The sequence below is a fragment of the Schistosoma haematobium genome, chromosome 4, assembly GCF_000699445.3.
Source record: "Schistosoma haematobium chromosome 4, whole genome shotgun sequence".
Taxonomy (NCBI): domain Eukaryota; kingdom Metazoa; phylum Platyhelminthes; class Trematoda; order Strigeidida; family Schistosomatidae; genus Schistosoma; species Schistosoma haematobium.
In genome coordinates, this window is record NC_067199.1 from 22,344,378 (window position 1) to 22,366,750 (window position 22,373).

A 22,373-nucleotide genomic window follows, 5' to 3' on the forward strand; every position below is an offset into this window, starting at 1 on the left:
CAATATTGGATTTGGAGGAAGTTTGCATGAGGGGAAAACACTATATAATAACTGAATTTAGTAAATATTAAGAATAAATTAGATGGGAGTAATGAAATATAATCATATTTTTTATGGGTAATTTTTATTTAGAGTAGTAATAATAAAATATTTCACTAACGATTATTATATTTTAAGCATATTTACTTTACCGATTTACTACTGAATAATAAAGAGAAACGTATAGCCGTTAGTACTACAGAACTCTTTTTCGAAGAAACTATAATTATAATTTCTGTTGTAAATCTTTTAAAAAATAATTTTATTTGCATAAATTTCATAATTTATTTATAAAATCAACTCAATAGTTAGTTTTATTTAGAATATAATTCAATCTTATTTTGGTTAAAATATATTTAGTTAGTTTAACGACATCCAATTACCATTATGTAGTATCCGAATCTTTTGAAAAACAAAGAAATCATACTATTACTACTACTAATGCTACTACTTTAGTGAACGAGAACACTAGTAGGGATAACTAAATGTATTTGAACCTGAAATTACTGCAAAATCTGAGAACCATACAGCAAACACTTCATTTTCACAATGTCCATTAATCGTCTCAGATATAATTGTTCATTTGTTTCCACACCACTCACTCTCTGTTCTCTTTTCTTCTATCTTCTTAACCTTCTACCGCCGTGCATTTTAGTTTCGATTGATGATATATATAACTTAGATCTGTCAACATTAGTAGCACATACCACACTACTACTACTACTTTCATAATACTCAATTAATCTATTCAGCTTTTGTCAGATAACATGTAGGCTTATATACTTCAATCAACTAAATATCACTATAAAAATAATTCCGGTTTATTAATTAATTAAAGAGATTTATTCACTGTAATAATTATTATATGAGATATTTTTCTTTCAAATGAAATTTCACGTTAAAATCGAGTAGAAAACAACATATCAATCGTAGAACAGCTTTCTGAAAGTTGAATGAAATTACAATCTAAGTATGTTATATATTCCTTGAAGTAATATATATATATATATTAAAATGCAAAAACTCATATGAATTACTTATTATATCACCACATTATTTCACCCATCAATCTAATAGGAAACATTATGGAACAACGAGATGTGCGACTACATTCATACTGATGTTATTTGTCAATATACTGTAAATTAAATTGTTTTGTTTAAGAATTTTTGCTTGGGTCGTGGATGATACTTTTTAAAACTATGAGGTAGTAGTAATTCGATGGACACTGCTTAAGCAACTATTCATTGTTCTCTAGTTCTCAGTAGTTTTTCAGTTGATGTCCGTTTATACAGTGAAACATTTTCATTTTATTTTTTGTTTAACGATAAACTGTTATTTCAAAGTAACATTTGATAATGTTTTTTATCCATAAATTTATAGAGATAAATAATATATTTTATATGTAATTCGTAGCTTGTAAATTGGCGATAATGTCCGAATAGTCTTATTACTAACAAGTAATGTTAATAATAATCTTGATCGATGTAGAAATGAACTAAAAAGATGATTGAACATCAGATTTTGTAGGTATAACCGGTTAATATTAGTATTGTCATGAACTGTTTTTTTACCTCTCTCTTACTGCTTCTCTATACTATTTCATTTTGTTTTCAACACAGTATCCTTATCTTCATCAAGTTTTTAGTCTACTATTGTTTAGTTTTACGTTTTATCAATAAAGAGTCTGGTCTTGTGGTTTGCTCTACTCATGTGGACAAACATAAGTAGTATGTAGCAGGAACTGGAAGTAAGATGTTTACCAGCAGAAGATTGAAATACGAGAAGAGGTAGAAAAACGAAGAGATATCGAATCTACAATAGGATTGGAAGAATGAAAAAATATGTTAAGGAAAAATCAAGGAAGATATGCAAATAATGTATTTAATGTATGATTTCCGTATTTTACAAAGATACTGTGTGATTTCGCATAATACAATACGTTGATTTTCCCCATCAAGTCTTCATTCATTACATTGCAATTCAATACCATCGTTATTCTCTTCTTGTATTTAACCTCGTTCATCATCATCTTTATGATGAGCAACGTAAGGGATTTCTTACTTTATCAGCAAATCGTATGATTATTGTTTATGCACTTCATTTTTATGAACAGATCAATCTGATTAAACGGATAGACGAAAAGTAAACTGATATAAGTTCGTATCATTTTTGTTTAATTAATTCATTTATGATTACATTCAAATAAATTGAGTCAGTTTTTCGTGAGTTATTGGAATTGTTGATGTATTCGTAACCGTGCAACAGTTTACTTTGTGGTCAAACTATCCTAACATGTGTGTGTGCGTGAGATGCATAAAAAACACTAGTTCTGAAGTGTCTTGTTTATGTCTCTTAAACAGAGAGTTATAACAACATATAGTTGCTGAGGCAACGTTTTTTTTTCAGCATCCATTATGACTAGTTATGATCGGTTCTTTTTATGTTTTGTTTTTGTGTAGATATTTGAATAAAACTACTAGATCTTCCAAAACCACCAAAGATGAATATAGTAAGTCTACTTTTGTATATTTTATGATCAGTATTACATTTTAGAAATCGATCTTTTAGGCAGTATGTGGGTTGCATATTATCAGTGTTCCTGTTTTATTATACGAATGTCATGATATAATTCATAATATTCAAATAACTTAAAGTCTTCTTAGTTAATTGTCAACCTGAACTTTCGGTTCAATGATATGATCATCAGTATAAGCTGTTTATACAGATATAGCGTGAAAGTGATGACAAGTTATTATAAATGAGAGGGAAATAAAGTCGAATAAGAATTATTTGAATTTTTCGGTCATTTTATACCATATTCTGCTCAATTAACATACTATTTCATGCTGAGAAAAAAAAGACATTTTAATAAACAATACCTTTAGCCAATATGCTAAAATTATTATTCTGAGCCAACTTTTCTATTATTGTTCTGATTTATTTCTACTGTTTTTCTAACTTCATTTCTTAAATAAAATATTCCACCTTCTTTTAATCTAAACTGAAGTTTTCCAAATTTGTTTTAGTGTGGTATTATTGTTGAATTTTTAATATTTCAAATTGTCCCTACATGAATATATATAGGAATCTATACACGGATTCAGAGAATTCAGTTGGATTTTGCCAACTTAAATCACGTGTGGCATAGGTGAGATATCCGTTCACCAATCAAAGGACATGTTTTGGCGCAACAATTCACTCTGTTTTACTATGTCTGTGAAACATGGTCTTTAAAAGTAGAAGACAGTTATAAGCTACAGACTTTTGATCATAGCTGTCATGCAACGATCAAGTGAGCACTATCAAGGTTAGGCATAGGATACTATCACTTATCCTTACAACCTCTTACCTCAATGCAACGTGCTTACCAGTGAAAAATAATCTAGAATAAAACTAGAGGCTTCCAAACCAAAACGTGATGCCAGTCCACGAATTCGTCATCTGTTGATCTGAATCATGTTGGTGTCTGCAAACTACTTGGTTGGTATCTATGTGATAACCACAAATGGTGGTTGAAGGTTATAAGTAACATGGTGCGGTGTATTAAATTTTTATATTTCTCTAAACTTGGAGTTATAGCATTTCTTCATACATATCATTTACTCTTTTAAACTGTATTTTCACTGTCTATTCTTTCTTATTATGACTGATCTCATTTTATTTTAACTCATTTACTACTCATCTTTTTAATTTCGTCTCATCATGCTAATGTGAAATGGTAACCCGGACTAATGCTCATTTGTGCCAGGCCTTGAATTGATTATGTTTAACCCATCCATGTGACACTTTATGAATCAAAAATAGTTTAAGTAGAAACTAGGGTGAGTTGATTTTGAATATCCTACTAGTTCATCAGTTTGCTTTCTGATTGTTGTTCTCATATACACAAGGTGGTTTAGGCTCTTCTATTTTGTGTCTTCAAGATGATAAGATATAGACTCTAAGTACCATTGTCCGAAATTGTTCATAATAATTAAAATTTAATCTATAATCACATCAAAAGGACAGTCATTTATGTCGTTCATTAAGAAGTTACCTCGCATTAATCTATTGCAGTAATGATAGTTATCTTGTATAGGACAAAAGTAAATTCTGTTTGTTTTTCCTTTAGAGAGGTGGTGAGATAATATACAAAAAACGGCTGTCACCAAAATATGAAGTTATGCCTTTTTATTAATTCAATATTACATTCATTGATTTATTAATTATAATTTTGTTTTTATTATTTCAACACGATATACAGTTAAAGAAATACGACATTGTGATATAAAAAGCAGTCACTGTGTACAAAACACGGATAAGAGACGTTTGTCAACTACGGAATTAAATGAAGAAGAATGCATGGGAGATAATTATCAAGAAATTAGTTTGACTATGGATATAGATTCTGAAATAGGGACGTTTTCTCGTAAACAAGCTCAAAATGGCCAGACTAGTAATACTCATTTTAAAGAAGCACACAATAAATCAATAAACCGATTCTCCAGTGATCAAGTTAGGGGAACTGTCAAATGTTTTTCAGCATTTTGGCCTGACAAACCAAATAATATTGACTCAAGATTTTCTAATCAATTATATGTTAGTGAAAGTAGTTCAGTGAAGTCATTACAATGTTCTGTTAACGATACTCTTCCTGGAAATGTATTTCGTCTGAGGAATATAGAAAGTAGTCCACTGAAAGACGGCAGAGTAAAAGCGAATTCAGATATTAGTCAAGTAAGTAGACTACTGTTTAAAAACATAGACCTTCTTGTAATTTCTGAATAATGAAACGTCTTAGCAGGTTGCTGATAATACACTGTCTTTACGTATTGTGATATCCTTGAATTTTAATTTTACGTGGAATTTAATTTAGAAAAAGAGCAGTATTGAAGCATCAAACTTTCACATTTTGATAATAAGTATTTCATATCATAAGCTTCAAATACGTAAATGTATTGTTATTCATTTAAAAGCAAGATGATCTATCGTGGAATAACGGTTACATATTTCACAGGTTGAAATCATGAATCAATTGAAGCTAGACCACCATGGGAAACCTGAAAGCACTGGACGGCCATTTTGTCCTAGTATGGGACCTCTCAGCAGTGCGCATCCACGATCCCGCACCCTGCAGGATTCGGACCCAGGACCCACTGGTTGCGCGCGCGAACACTTAACCACTAGACCACTGAACCGACATCCAGCGGTGTTAATGTCTAACTTCAGCCAATCCACGAAGTTGCGCTACCGTACACCATTGTCTTCAGTGAGCTGATATCTCACAACAGACCTGGTTGAACTCCATTGGTAACGGCTTCCCACTAGAACTCCGGGAGTATCTCCTGAAGTCAGTCACTAGTGAGCAGTTGATGCGCACTGCTGAGGAGTCCAATACTAGGACGAAACGACCGTCCAGTGCTTCCAGGTTTCCCATGGTGGTCTAGCTTCAATTGACTCATGATTTCAACCTGTGAAATTTCTAAAAATCTTCACAAAACCCATTTTGGTTATATATTTGTAATGTATAATGTTTTTTTCTCGCTTAGTGTAATAAAATAAACATTTGGTTTATAAAATATATGCATATAATGCTACGTAAAAGTACTTTATTAATATTAGACAGACGATCAGTTTGAATTATATGACATCAGAGGCTACAATAAAAAATATTTTCGACATATGTTTTCTAATGCACTTCACACATTTTAAGATTTCGAGAATTGCTATTTCAATCTTAATTATTTCAATAGAGGTAGGTCTGTCTGCTTGCTAATTTTTACGTAATAATATGTTTGAAGAATTTTTGGTATGCGTACAATATCTAAATAACGGTGCTTGTTGGATTAAGAGTCTAATAAAACTTTAGGATTTCTATAAACTTTAAGTATGATAATTTTTGTAATTTATTTTATACCTGTCATCTATGTGATGTTTTATGACTGGCGATGTCCAAAATCTGATACTGATACACAACGTGCTACGGGTTAACCCACAAACTGACTACTTGGGCGAGAACTCAAGAGTGAGCGAGAAAGCATGTTGGGCTACCGAATAAAATGCACAATTTCTCATATACATATAACTCTATTCCTTCGGAAATCAGTCCATTTCCAAGCCAATGAAACTCACTTGTTCTTCGGGTCACTTCTGGTTGCCACCGATTGGCCTTCTCATTTGGTTGCTTCTGATTGTCTTATCCTATTGAGATCGACGACCACTAAGATGTGGTTACTTGAAGACTAGTATTAGTCCCACTGAGTTAATGATGTTTTTGAACCCTGAGACAGAAACATAATGTGTCGTTAGTATTTGTCAGCAAGTTTCCTCTACTTTAATATTTCTCTGTAGGATATTGCTGCTGAAGATGGAATATATACATAAGTCTCAGATATTTTTGTCAGAGAGAAATCTGACAATTAACTTCTCTGAAATACCATTCAATTCAGTGTAGTGACGCTTTCTATAAAACTTCAGGATAGTTAATTACTTTCTTAACTGTCTGTAAATTTATGTCATATTGAGTAGTATATTCAAGTTACAATTCGTCAGAGATTATAATTTATTGCGTAAAGACTGATTTAACTTCTTTCTTTTCGGGCCACTTATCCTGTAAACTGTTGACATGTATCATATATTTTTATTGGGTTCTATGTTAATTTGTGTCTCTAACGTATTCACTAATAAAACCAGATTAACCTGTCAATTAGTTTCACTGATTTACATACACAAGGAACTCTAAATGTTTACATGAAGTACCTTACTGTGTGTATGATTCTGCATTTGTTTGATAACCCAGCAGCTAAAACAGTTGGCCAGTCACTGTCAGATAAACTACAATTCATAGGACACCGTGTTAATTAACCTAATACAAACAATATAATGACGTAAAACATTGTAAATTAATAAAAAACATTCTATACGAACTTTACCTACTTGTAAGTCGTATAGTCTAAAAAAAGAAATATGACGGAGGCATGTGATGTATTCTACAGACATAATTAGTATGTAACATCAATCAGAAGTGCAATGCCTGTTAAAAAAGTTGAAAAGATTAAACTAAAGAAAGTAGGAGGAGAAACATAAAGGAATGGGAACTCGAAGAGTCATGGAGGATGTAAAGGACAACCAATGGAAGACTTCCAAACAAAGTATTTATTACATTAAAGAGGAAGAATATATTTGCAAAATCTCAGCGAAAGAATTTGAAGTAAATCCAACAATTCGCCTGCCAATCTGGTCCAAGCTTTTTCAATGAACTGATAAGTTTATCTCCTCCACTTGACTTCTTTGTTAACTAAGAATCTACTAGCATTTGTCTTTTCAACTGTTCTCTAGTTAGTCGATAAAATTACGTTGAGCGAACAGTTGTTAATCATTTTTACTCATATTTTTTGTTTTGAAAGTTCCCCATGCCATCTCGACAAAACCGACTTTTTACAATCGACTTGTTGAACATAGTTTGAAATATTGATGAAAGATGATATGTGTGTACGTTTCATGGAAATTTAAAAACCATCTTTATCTTAGTGAATTTTTTTGATAACCTAGAAAAATCTCAGTGATAATCATCATGACATTGTATACAAGGAAATTTTAAACATTTCTGTTCTAGCTTTATTGGTTTTGTAGGAAGTTGTAAGTGAATATCAGTCTTTTGTGGGAAATGTGCTGATGTATAAATAGTGGTGTAAGCATCATAAACGCTAAACAAAATAGCAGTTGTCTACGGTCAGAAGTAACCTGTTGACCTATGAAATAAAGGATACTGTATATGAACTCCAATTTGGATATTAACAATGAGATGTAGACACATGCAAATGACGAGTCCCAAATACTATGAAATGCGTATCCTAGATTCCACTCCTGGCCACAGTCCATTTACTTTAGGCGAATACTTTAGTTTAAAATTTGGAAATACTTAGTTTTGATCGCAGCTTAAGTAATACGTCTATCTCTCTTACTTTCAGAGATAAATATTAACAATAATAAGTTTTTAATCGATTTCCTTAATGCTTAGTAAGTATGCCTATAGGTATCCACTATGCATCTTTGGTTCAAGTTAGGAAATCCTGGTGAGAATGTCGCTGGTATTGTCCATAATGCGGTCACTGACTTCGTTGTTTGACAAGATGTCTTGTTCTGATAATCTCAACGTTTATGTGACTATTTTTGGCTGCAATCTGTATCCAATTTCGCAATTGATGTAAGTTGGTAATGCACTCCACAAGTCTAAAATATGTCAGTTTGTCTGTTTTTTGTCTGTATTTTTTCTGTTTACCTTGGAATGTATAGACAAAATCATTTTTAGGCATAAACTGGTTTATGTTTTACTAAACGGTTTCAATCAAGAGTAATAAATAGCCGACTTTCCTTCTTTTCAAATAGTTTCTCTGGTTTGATTGGGGTCTGTGAGATATTCATAATTTATCTTCCTTCTATATAATGAGCATTTATGTTATTTTATGTGGTTATATTTCAGTTTTATTCATTCTTTTCGATAATGCTAGTGTTTCGACTGTTTTGATCTGTCTCTTGTAAATTTTTTCTCTCTGTGCCGATGCGAATTGTGGCAAGTTACAACCTTTAAGAATTAGTCCAGTTCATTGTTGTTTATAACCAGACAACAGAAACTTTCTTATCTAATTCTCCATTGTGCAGTGGATTTTCATTTTCCTGAGACATTTCCCGTTGATGAATTCAAACTAAATTGAAATTTATAACCTGCGAAAATGGTATTATTCTGTTTTTAGGCGAAGTTGCACGTTATCGCTGTAGTTTATAATCTAGAAGATTACCTTCGTAGTTAAGTATTTGTTAGGAACTATGTATCATTTGTTGAATATTCGTGTCATGTTTTGTATTAAATTCTATCTTTCTTAATTCTGTTGTTATTAAGCATAATATTGCATTACTTTTAGATTGGTCCAGGAGCAGTTAGTGATGCCCCAGATTTGATCCCTATGCATAAAACATCCTCAGCTGATCAGGCTCGTATGACAAGAAATCTTGACCAATTAAAATCTCAATATAAAAAACAACAAACACGTCAACTTTCAACTATTATTGTTCTACCGACAAATATTTTAAAATCAGTCTGTTATCAAACAAATATGATTGCTATACTCCCACAAAGAAAATATACACCAAATGTAAGTTTTTGCTTTAAGAGTTCTTTACTAAAACTGTTACAAGTTATCACTTGTAACATTTGATTTTAGAGTTAGAGAAGAGGGAATTTATTACCTTACTACTCATGTAAAACTAGTATTATTTATGATCGTTTTTTGCTTATTAGATATATTTTACTTGTGTTTTTGTTGCCTGATAATTTCGGATAGAGATATGCCACTATACTACATTATCTTTGACTGAATGATATAAATGAGTAAATAATTCCATCAGTAGAAATTATCAACTAATTACGTGTGCCATGTCTTAAGATTGGGTTCGGTACGGGATTATGGTAATCAGAAAAACGTGGAAATCCGGGAACTGGAATATTTAAGCAGATAAATTGAAATAGTATAGTTCTTAGTACATAGTAACAAAAACACTTTGTAGGGACATACTAAAAACTAAACATAGTAACGACTGGTCAAAAATGAGCTAAGGTTATGTGAATATTTGAACAAAAAAAGTACTTGTAGTTATGTTTATCAGTAAAGTTGTAACATTAACTAAAATTGGATAATTCTTTGATCTCCATAGTAATAAGTTAAATCTAAAATGAAGGAAATTGTTACAGTATAAGAACAGTTTTTAAACAGGCTACTTTTCAATCACTGAATTATCTTATTCTAATATTGGTAAGGGGACACAAAACATATACCATTTGCTTTCGTATTACATCTCATGTTGCACAAAATGACATTCTGTAGTCAAAATTAAATGGTAATCAGTTGGAATTTACTATAATATGACTGAACAAATGTATTCCCATAGTTGAAAGCAAAATATAGTGAATTAGCAGTATATGAAAACTAACTTTATTTATATTATATGGTTGAAAGCCATAGACCCGTGCTTTATTTTATTTGGGACTGGTTGGAAAGTCATATTTTCATTCTTGTAGAACTGATAATCCCCATAGAATTTGAACCAAAATAACCTAATTCCTCATTTACAGCCATTGTCTCTGAGCTATTTGAGACATCAATTAACCTGTTGTAGAATTGGACAATGTTCACTAACCTGTTTCTGAATAAATATTTACATTTCTTTTTAATTTGCTAATCTCTACCATTCTAATTCTTGGGACACGAACAAGAATAATTGGATGGGTTTATTTGTTTATTTGTAACTTTATACATGCTTAGTTTATTTGTGAATAAAACACATATAAAGCATAAGATTCATTCAGTCTAATAGTTTAGTTTCGTTATAATTTATAATGCATTTTTTATTTTGTGTGTTTATTTTAACTTTAGAAATCATCGTCATTTAGACTATCGAATACAAATAGTCATTATCCAGTCAAGTCAATAAGTTTTGATTCCTATGATACATTAGGAAATTGCTCTGAGAATAATCTCAGTGAAATTGATGACAAGAATAATTGCAATAATTCTTCTTTAGATATTCTGAATAAAAAAATTAATGACACGCTAAATGATAGTCTTTCAATGTGTATAAATCAGAATATAATTGGTGCTGTAAAATCTTGGCAAGAAAACGCTGATTGGTCTGTTACTGTTGATGAAAATGATGATCCTAATAAGAAATTCTTTCTTGATGAATTGAGTGGTAAAGAATTATCAATTAAACATTCTAACAATACAAAACTTAAATTATGTGAATTAGCAAGGTTTAATAGTTTAGAAACCTGTTTACCAATGAAAGTAAGTATATGAATTTAATCAATAAAAGTTTCGCTTTCATAAATGATACTAAATGGTTATTGTTTATTTGTAAATATAGTCAAATTAATACAAATTCTTGAATTGGGATAGGTCATTTCATAGTGAACAGAACACGGGTGGGGACAATCGAATGTATTTGACGCAAACTTACAGGACTTGTCAATAAAATCTAACAATCATAAAGTATTATCAGAATGTGTTTTGTGGAGATTTTTAGAAAATTTCTGAAAATTTCTAAAAATCTCCACAAAACACATTCTGATAATAATAATCACCTGCTCACTAGTGACTGACTTCAGGAGACACTTCTGGAGTTCTAGTGAGAAGTCGTTACCAGTGGAGTTCAACCAGGTCTGTTGTGAGATAGGAACTCACTGAAGACAATGGCGTACGGTAGCGCAACTTCGTGGACTGGTTGAAGTTAGACATTAACACCGTTGGATGCCGGCTCAATGGTCTAGTGGTTAAGTGCTCGCGCGCGAAGCCAGTAGGCCCTGGGTTCGAGCCCCAGGTGGTGCGGGATCGTGGATGCGCACTGCTGAGGAGTCCCATGCTAGGACGAAACGGCCGTCCAGTGCTTCCAGGTTTCCAATGGTGGTCTAGCTTCAACTGACTCATGAGTTCAATCTGTGAAAATCATAAAGTAAATACTTAATTTGCAAAATGTCAACCAATTGTCTCAAAATGACCCAGACTTCATTGTTCTTGCATTTTCACACAAATCACATCCTGTTTCCATTGTTTACTGTTCGATCCTCTTGTCTCTCTGCTGCCAGACCTTTTGTTCACGACTAACATCATATACTACTTATGTCAATATAAGTAGCACACACCACAATCATAGTTAAAAAATGAGATTTTTATTTTTATTCTTTTTAAGTGGACCGTATATTGAACTCAAGTGGTAAAGTTACGTCCAGTTTATGCTACATTTACAGTATTTATTTCAAGTCCGATTTTCTCAACGCAAAACTCTTGGATTCGCATATACTCATTTTAGTCAAAAATGTTTGTTTCTGGTATATATATACAGTATGCGGCTAACATTATCAGAACATAAGTTAGCTGATATGAAACAGTTATACCGTGATATCGTTTTTGTTCATTCAAATAACTGTCATGTATGGTATCACTGTTGTTTGATTTGGCCCTAACTTTTAACGAATGGCTTGTGTGGTTATAATTTACAAGGTATATTTTATAAAATATACGTTATCAATAGTCTCTAGCTAATTGATTATTAATATTTTGCAATTAGATAACCTTACTTTTCAATATGTTGACAACAGTTTTAATCGGTAGATTCGATTATACTTGTTTATTGATATGTATTATTGATGAGCATTAACCAGTTTGATGTAATGCATTTTTTTGACCTAGAATATAAGGCATCATCTTATTACGTCCACCAAATCTGAAAGGTATCGCAAAGTTAATAATAGGTAATTCAATGGACTTTATAATTTCTACCGGATATCTGGGTAGGATTTTGTAAAATATTACAATCAGAGTAGTTTGACAACAAGCTTGGATTCGATTAGTTGAAAATTCTTCATCGTTGTTCCTCAAAGATAAGTTGAAGGAAATAATGCATCCAGCTGGCATCATACTGTTAATGAAGCACTAACTTAAGATAAATGTGACACTTTTTTTCATCACATATAGTCTTGTCTCTTTTGTTGATAGTGCGTGCTATTTAGAGTTGCTTATCGTCAGAAGCCATTCCATAAAGAAATTATTTTTGAGATATATTTTGACCTTAAGTTTATAAAAGTAGCAAAAAAGGACTATGTTTACTTGCTGTGAAGAATATTCTGTGGTAGTTGTCACTTTTCTGCTAAGGTTCGTCAGTCAGTCGTTCCTACACAACGAAGGATTTAAAAAATATGTGCATCGGTTCAAGTTGCCTTACTACTTTGGCAGAGACAAAATGATTTTAAGGAAACTTCCAGGGCATATGTTGTCGAAGAAAAGTCAAGGTATAAAGTGGTTTCGGACTCAGGTTCTAGAGGAAGATGGTTTCATTGAATTTTCGTGACAATAAAGTCTTTCTATTTTTAATTGGTCATGGATTTTATTTAACACGCAACCAATCTTACTGAGGCTCCATGAAATTCCCGAATACTGGATAATTCATGGAATAAATGTTCTCATTCTTTTGGTAAATAAGCTTATATTTATTCAGATGATTAGCTTTCCATAAATGCTAACCACGGTGGTTATGATTATGACGTTATCTAATATCTGATGTAAGCCAAAGGCGAAATGAGAGACCTACGCTACATCCGTTATTATAATAAACTATGATCTATATTGAAGGTTCTCTAACTAAATACCTAACTCGTCAAAATTTTAAACTTTAGTTTTCAACGTCTTGGGTCGTTACTTTTATAGTACGTTCATTGTTCTATGAATGTGTTGTGATTTAATCAAACCCGGTTTAATCATAATATTATTTACTGGAATATACGGAGTTAGAAAGTATACCATATCTGATGTAATTATTATCTATTATTTTTGTAATCTTATGTAGTGATAGTATTATTTCACTGAGAAAGATTGATTGAAATACTTTTATATTGTTATTCCACTAAGGCTTTGATGTTTCATATTGGTAACTGGTAGTGATTTTCAATTAAGTGATATTAATCATGAATAATTATCTTTATATAGTTTAAATATTTTAGTTCATTTGGAAGCAAAACAAGTTAAATCTTCTGTTTTTACTTCATTTTATCATACTTTTTAAGTATTCGTACTCAGATGGAACATTGAATGGTCATACTACATCGAACAATCATACTGATCATATCGATTATGATGTAAACTCTACAAATTCTTTAATATATAATAAAAATATTTATGATACCAATATAATTTATTCGAAAAAAACTATAAATGAATTAATTTTAATGAATATGATTAAAGAATATAATCGATTAAAGGAGGCCAACAATATGTATAATTTAAAAGAATCAAGAATTACACCTACACAATCATCAGTTGTAGTGTCTCATGAAGCAATTTCTCTGAATGACACAGATACTTCATCTTGTTATACGTCAGTTTCAAGAAATGTACCAAAAAAGTTACCTTGGCAAGAAGCAGCATATTCCTTTGCTCTTAATTGTCGTTTAAACAAATTAATCACTTCAAAACAGACATGTGAATTATTTCCTGTAAAAACATCGCTTACTCAATCTCGAAGAGAGTTTGGAGCTAAATTTGGTATTTATTAGGATACAAATTTCAAGAACTGATCGAATTTCTCAGGTTTTCATTATTATTGCTTAGAATTTCGTGCTTATTTCTGGTAACTCGGTGGTTATAACTTCATAACATTCGTTATATAGCATAACTGTGTTTTGTAATTACCTCTTCATGATCTTATGCTAATAATGTTTTCAGAACTTAATCATATTCGTCCATTTTTGGAGGATTGGTGATAAATATTTTAGAACAACATATATAATATGGAAAGTTTTCAGATAAATATATATTATTTTCCTAATATTATGCTTCCGTAATAACATTTGTGTACTATAATGATGTCTACAGAAAATAATCTAGTCTATCATTATTTTTATTCGTTTTGTTTTCAATAGCTTATTTTGTGATTGTTAAACTTATTATATATCACTGATCAGAACAATAAAAGTTCATGATTTGTTCCCATGTTCAATATTGTCTACTTTATACTATCATTGATTGATACAGAAAAGATATTTTGACCAAAATTACCTTACATAGTGCTTTTCCGTTTGTTATTTTTATGTAATTGAACTTAATTTTGGTTGAAATCGAGATTTCTGATAGAGAGGATAACATCATAAATTGTGATGAGGTGCCTACTTGTATTTAGGCAAAACTTTCGTCAAATGAAATTAAGTCTAAGACAGAGTTTTTTTTGTTAATATACATCTTTTTTCTTTCCATGCTCGATTTGTCAGGAAAATGCAGGCTTGTTCAGAATTTCTAACATGGGTTATTTTGAGCTGTATGCAGTGATAAGATCGCTAAGATTTTATTATGATCTTCAGGTTTCTGTGTCACTAAAATAATCTTGTTCTCATAAATAAAACTGTAAATTGATTATGGTGTATGGTCATCCATGAAATATATTTATAGTCGGTTCCATGAAAATTATTGTATAAAAGGGCAAGATTAGCTCAAGTTTCTGATTTGCTTGGCAATCGATGTAAAATTTGTCGGCATGCCATTGTCCTTCAAATACAATATTCAGACAATAATGGAAATGTTTTTCTTAGGATGGAGTCAAGGTTATTTCACATGTGAGAATTGAGACAAGCATGTCAAATTATTTAAATTGTTGCGGATTCAGTTTATTCATTTTGTCTAATACAATATTTGTAACTGAAAATTGTTCATCATAATTAAAAAATGTGTGAACGAAGTATTATTATTAGGCTCTAAAGTTGTTCATCCCAATTAGTGACTCGAAAAAATGAATACTTTTTTATCTAATCATATTTTATTATTATCAATATCAACTAAGTTCATCAGTTAACATAAGGATACATCAAATTTGTGTTTAAAACAAATCGATCTTGTCTTCAAACTGTGATTTATCAACTACATATTCACGAGCATCAACTACGTAATATCTCGTTAAAGTAACATTTGAAGTAGTATAAATCTGTTGTTTAATAAAACTTACCGAATAAATGGTTCAGACTGGACTCAAAGGAATAACTATTTGTTGTAATGACCTTTTTATAAGCTTAGACAATAGAGTTTAGCGGAGGCCCGTAGATCTGACTCCATTTTAGATTGTATGGAAGATGGCTGGGAAGCCAACTCCATTTCAAGCCGGGCATTACTCTATTTATAGGCAGACAAAATAAACTACAGACATGTGGTGAGTCATGAGACATGAAGTGTACACACATATACGCTCATGAGAAAACAGTCAAGGCTAATAAGCGAATAATTAACAAGGTCAAAACATGACTCAAGTAGAATGAATAGAATGGAATGTCCGGAAACTAGAATAAGATATATTATGGGCTAAAACTAATGACTAACACTACAAGAGTATTTAGTTTTGTAAGAATAGGTCTACGCACGTTTCTGTTGAAAAGTTTAAATGTGTATTTTATTCAGAATAGTTCATAAGATGACTTTTTCTCAATCCAATTTTAAAATTCCTTAGTTGCTTATTCATAAGCATTATCATGTGTTATAGCCTAAGATTTTGTTTGTTATTTGGCAGAAATAAAAAATGATTTACACAAAAATTAATATGGTCGTACAATATTTTAGGTTATTACATAATCTTATAAATCACTGTTTAGTATTTCTGTCATGCTATCACTTTTGCTGGAAGTACATCTAATTGCATCCAGCTATTTCCAGTTTGTTTGTTACGTAACACATCAAACCAGAATCAATCAAAGGTCAGTTTTTATTTATGATAGTCTCACTATCTTTCAGTTGTTAATAGTTGAATGGATTAAGTTAGTTCTCACAATTCATTTTATTCGACTTGATTCAATATAAGAAGAGGGAATGTATTCATCGTTTTTATTCCAGTGTGAATGTGAATTCAAAACCAGACTTTATAATTAAAGAAAGTATTTATGCTTGGATCGACAGGTTTATGATTAACCCATACGGATAAAAAGAAATGTATATATAGGTAAAACGTTCTAACTTTTTATATCGAATGAAAAACTTATTGCTTCTACTAATTAAGAGACAGTTTACCCTTTTAAAGTTACTGAACGGCATATGGCAAAATTCTGACATTTGGGATTGAAATTATTGCGATATATAAATAAAGCTATAGAAAAGTGGTGTAAAATTCTGTTATTGTAAGGAAAGAGATATGAAAATAAAAGGGCACAGGACCAAAATGTGGCATATCTAACTAAAATGGTACCAAACGTTGGCGAAATCAGCTTGATATAACGCCAAACTGTTAGGGCTATGTTGTTAACCAAAATTATAATTATTATATGACTAAGTTGTCAGACATCCTTTGTTGTGTCACAATATCTAGTCTTCCCGTTACTGACAACATATTAGTGTTAACTAGATCAACTATAATAACAGATCTGGAGACCGCTTTTCATACATAATTATCGACGTTGAAATGTCTGTGGTAAACTTGACGTTTGTTCCCTTTACAAACTTAGGTCTCTTTTGTATTTATTTAATATTTATCCCTACAAATAAATTCAAAAGCATTTTCTCCCTCAGCCATCTTACTTCTAATTGACTATAGTTGACAAATAGAGTTGATTTTAAGATTGTATTATTATTTAACAAAATAAAAATATACTTTGCGTTAATTTGGTATTATAATAATGATAAATGTTATGAAAGCGCTTTGACAGGTAATAAAAGTTTTTGAAAATCCATATTACTACGGATGAACTTTTTGTGTATTAATAACCTTAAATGTCTAATTATTATTCAAGATTTACAAAAGTATCGTACAAAATAAAATGTGATATTCTCATATTATTGATTTAGGTACGTTCCACTACTATTTAGTAAAATGAAATCATATTCTGTAGGTTTCGCTTTGAATTTAAACTTTAGTTCCTATTCACTTGGTGTTGTTTTACTTGTATCTATCAGTTATTATTTAGGACTGCAATTGATCAGTCTCTTATTGGCACATGTGCATCCTGTGCGGATTGCATCGATATAGTCTCAAGTCAAAAGCTTTTTAAGCAAAGATGGATAATGGTTAGCAGTGGAATCCAGTTTGACGCGCGTTTCATCCTACTTGGGACTTGTCAGCTTGATGTAGCTGCATCTCAGAGTTGATGTTCACTCTGGTACTCGAACTCAGTACCGTTCGCTCCAAACATCATATAAAATGAGTTTAAATTCATCGCATTGCACAAGCAAGTGGCTAGCAAGACGCGCTAGCTAAGTGGATAACGCGATGGCGTTTCGAGAGAATGGTACTAGGTTCGAGTCTCAAAGTGAACATCAATCCTGAGATACAGGGTACATACAACTGACGAGTCCCAAATACGACGAGACACCCGTCCTGGTTCCACTGCTAGCCACTATCCATCTTTGTTTTAATTTCAATCTGTTTGCATTGAAATGTTTTTTTGTTTTTTTTCTTGCTGTAATTTATGTTAGATTGTAATAGAAAGATAAAAAATATTTCATCACATAAATAAATGTAATTTAATCATTGCAAATTATTTTTATGCACAAAATGTAATAACATTTAGTTACAAAAATAGATTAATTAATAATTAAGAAATTTTTTTTGTAAATAAATGTGATAGCAGTTTATTATTGTTTTTTTTCTTTCAATAGTTCAATAAAATGATTGATAAATTAATTGGAAATTGATTGGTCTTTTTATTTATTTCTGTTGACAGTTGCTAAGTCGATATATTTGTTGAAAAATCTTTTTTGTTTACGATGTTAAAGTTTCTTCATTCAGTTGCAGGAAATTTCTTTCTTTAACTTTCATTGTATTTAATTGAATAATTGCATCATTCACTGCATCATGAACAGTTGGGTAAATTTTAGTTAAATCTCCTAATTTATCATTATTTTGTAAAGTATGAATAAGGTAATCTAAAATGAGAAAAAAAATATAAGAATAGGTCATTTATGCACTCTGTAAGGAATATTTATATGAAATAATATTAAAGTAAAAGAGATCTTATAAAGTTGTAAATATTTAAACAAAATATAACATGAATTTTCTGATGGAATATTCGTCGATTTCTGAGAGAATGATTTGGCAGAAATCGTTAGTCGAGTATTTAGATGATATTATTTGTAAATAATATATTTGTAGTAATCTTAACGACTGGAATTTAAATAATACAGACGTTTCGGCCAGCAATCTAGTTAGACCTCTTCAGGGTAACAACATCGAATAATCGAATTTAATGTGATGGTATAGTATTTTAGTCCAGACTACCGTAAATATATTTTCATCAGAATGGGGGTTTGTGGAGGTGGTAGTAAGTTAATAGTTCGATTCATGAGTCGATTTAAGCTAGACTACCATAGAAAACACGGAAGCACTGGACAGCCGTTAATATCCTAGTATTGGACTCCTCAGCAGTGCGCAAACACGGTCTTTCAATCGGGACTCAAACTCAGAACATTCGATCTCGCGCGTAAACATTGAGCTGACATCCAATGGTGTTAATGTTTAACTTCAACCAATCCATGGTACTGCACGACCGTCCATCATTGTCTTCAATGGGTAACTGCCTCACGACAGACACAGTTGACCAGAGGATTTCATTTAATGGGTTCACTGGTAAACATGAATGATTGCGTAGCACATTTAATGCTAGTGTTTAATACTATCAGGATTAGTAATCTTAGTTCAGTTAAAATTACGTAAAAAGTAATTTACCATAAATTGAGTGAAAATGACGGGTTATAAGAGGTATTTAAATCATCACTAACAAACTCGGTGACCATTATTTGTTTAATTGTAGGATGTACACAGTTTGTTTTGGAAATAAGAATATGGTTACGTAGGCAAAGATTCGGAGAACGTAAGTAACTTTTACTCATAATTCCCAAAGAGCAAATACTAGTAACGACTTGTAAAATGATCCTTGAGGCTTCCATGTTTTGAGCAAAATGCTATTTAGCATTAAGATTTATTGGTCTATATTTCAAAATATTCATCAGTTTGCAACTTCCTGCAATTTTTAGTTAGCATCTTTACGTCAGTAAATAGCTGCTAACATATAATTCAGTCTTTCGAAAACAGAAATTGCCACAATCCACCTCATTCGATGAAAAAGCAATGATGGTTAAATATTTGATTCTAAAAGAATAGATGGAAGTTTAAGAGGACAATCAACCCCTTAGCATAGATGTAAGTATGAAATAAGTATAAAAGAGCGTCTGTTGACCCTATCGACCGCCCCTTCATGATTGGACTGAAGTAGAAGAAAGCAAAACTCTGTCTGTCAACTTAATTAATTAATAGTGTACTCTCAGTAAAGTCATTGTTTAAAATGTATCTTAACAGAGATGATAAATGTTTTATAACTTGATCAAGTTAGGGTACTGTGTAATGTAAACACGAAAACTATATATTCAAAATGAACTACTTCGTAAAAAATCAGTGTATTCTTTAAATTCACTCAGTTCTTTGAATTTAAATTTACATAAGGGAAGATAACATTTCCTGTTTATTTCAATTAAATTTGTTTATTATATGCTATTAACGTCATGATTCAATGTTAAATATTTCAAAAGATTTTTTGTTGATTTAAGTGAAATATTGGATAGGTGATCAATTCAAACATGTGGTTAATTGTCGGTGATTTGAAAAATATCAGTAAACTAAACAATGAACGAAATCTTAGTTAACTGACTGAACATTTAGAATGTTTTTCAATAAAATGTAAAAAAATAATTTTTTGTGAGTTAACCTTTTTCTCTCTCTTAAATTACAACTTATTTATACACAATAATCCAAACAATGAAACAAAAAAAACGTTCATAAGTTTACGACCAACTTGTATATATATATTGATATCAGTAACATACCTTTCATCTGAGCTAGCAGAACGATGATACCCAGTTTTTCATAGCTATCTATCACCTAAATATACAGTAAATATAAATAGTTGACGTTTTTATAGTACTGTTATGAGTATGTATTCATTTTGATGAATAAGATCCTATGCTTCTCGGGTCATATCAAAGAGGTCAGTAATACTATTAGACAATGAGTACTACTAACTACCAAGTTACATAGTAAACATTTAACGGTCCATTTTTTCTTGATAATGGTTTATAAATCTATTTGTTCTCATGTGAATCATCTCTCAGATTTGCATCATTACTACTACGATGTCGTTGTAAGTATGAACGAATTTAACGTTAAGTCATAAGTAGATCTTTAAAAGTTTTCACTATGACAATGAATAATACAGTTAGAAATGTGGGTGATGAAATTAACTTGATTATTTTTATGACAGAATGTTCATTACATTATTCGAATTGATGCACTAAAACTTGGGTAATGTTAAAATTTGTCCACTTATACCATAATTATTTTATTTATTTATTTAAAAACATAAATATTGGTACAAGGAGGCACCGATTAAATATGTGCCACACAAATCATTCAATTTATATGAGGGCTGGGATACTGCTCGGTTGCTCAAACCGAAACAGGTAGTTTTCTCAGGGGGTCATACCCGGAGCATTTGACCTAAAGGTCTAATCCACAAGGCAGTGGAGCAACCTAGGAAATGCAATGCCATGGTAGCCGGCGACTAACTACTTGTTCATACGCTATTTGTTTCCTAAGGATCCTGAATTTCGTGTACACCATTGGTAAGGAATCAGGGTTTTCCAGCTCCTCTAGATAAATTCTCCGTAACCACCAACCTGGTTAAAGCGCCGAACATTCGCTTTTTGTCCTCTCAATTCCGTAAACAATACCCTCACCACGAGAAGGCAGTGACTAGGACTTTCCTGATAGTAGTTATATGCAAGTGGCTATGTGAGAGCATTTCGAGATATAGGAAGGGGGCTGGCACTGTCCACTCTCACTCGTACCAGAGCATTTGGGGGCTGGCGTCAGGAGCATAATTATTTATAATAGCTTATATCCTTGATAATCACAAACTGAAATATACGTCTATACATATATGGCTAATTAAGTTTCACAATCTTTATAAGGAATTTATTAAAAAATCTCCAATAATTTCACATTCTAAACATGTATTATTTTCATTCAGTATCAGTATAATAATAAAATATCTCGTTTTAGATTCTGTTGTAATTTAAAAATTTAATAATATATTGTTGGGATATTCAGAAAAATATCCCAAAAATAATCCTGTTAAGTCTAATGCTATCCTTGAACGTGAAATGGTGTCATTTTCCTATTGGTCAATATTTGTTTCACGTGTCGTTTCCCTACTGGTCAATATTCACAATAGTCCTAACTGTATAAATATGCATTTGTCTGTAAAGTATCATTCCTATTCTTATTCCTCTCCTCACCCCATAAACAATTTTCTGCTAACGGTTCGTGTTCTGATATATTGGAGATTGGGGAACAATATTGAGGTCGTACTGGAATATCTGAAGTTGGTCAGTCGGTAGAAATTAGAATAACCGCCCCGCAGTTCACAATGTATATATATTTATTATTATAATTAAATTTATTAATAAATAATTTAAAATTTACCTGTTTTAATTCATCTGCTCCAACTATATCAATAAATGTCCAACATGAACAATCTAATATTAAATAATTAAATGTTAATAAATGATTAATAATTTCTAATTTTTCTATTTGTTTTATTCTTTCCATTTCTAATTTTGATTTTTCATTTAATGTTAATAATTTTCTTTTTTTTATAAAATAATGAAACATTTTTCTTTTAAATGATTTTTTCTTTAAATTAGATTTTTGTTGATTTTCATTAGCTTTTGAAAAAAAAAATAAAATAAATAATTAAAAAATAAAAAAAATTAATTACTATGCATGAA

At 31.1% G+C, this 22,373-nt stretch overlaps 2 protein-coding genes across 3 annotated transcripts in view; one reads left to right on the plus strand and one right to left on the minus strand.

Annotated features, from left to right (window-relative positions):
- MED20 (mediator complex subunit Med20) overlaps nt 1-22,373 on the plus strand; it is a 94,146-nt gene that overhangs the window by 33,035 nt on the left and 38,738 nt on the right. For both annotated transcript variants that reach the window (XM_051215975.1, XM_051215976.1), the window contains 5 exons: nt 2,502-2,551; nt 4,286-4,758; nt 8,943-9,173; nt 10,452-10,862; nt 13,634-16,542. In XM_051215975.1, coding sequence (XP_051066522.1) covers nt 2,502-2,551; nt 4,286-4,758; nt 8,943-9,173; nt 10,452-10,862; nt 13,634-14,122 — 1,654 coding nt within the window. In that variant the 3' untranslated portion in view covers nt 14,123-16,542. The remainder of the gene's footprint in view (nt 1-2,501; nt 2,552-4,285; nt 4,759-8,942; nt 9,174-10,451; nt 10,863-13,633; nt 16,543-22,373) is intronic.
- The window catches only part of MS3_00007665 (uncharacterized protein), a 40,586-nt gene continuing 35,622 nt past the window's right edge, over nt 17,410-22,373 (minus strand). The window contains exons 14-16 of the mRNA XM_051215977.1: nt 22,069-22,310; nt 20,412-20,466; nt 17,410-18,458 (exon numbers count right to left, since the gene is read on the minus strand). Coding sequence (XP_051066524.1) covers nt 18,295-18,458; nt 20,412-20,466; nt 22,069-22,310 — 461 coding nt within the window. The 3' untranslated portion in view covers nt 17,410-18,294. The remainder of the gene's footprint in view (nt 18,459-20,411; nt 20,467-22,068; nt 22,311-22,373) is intronic.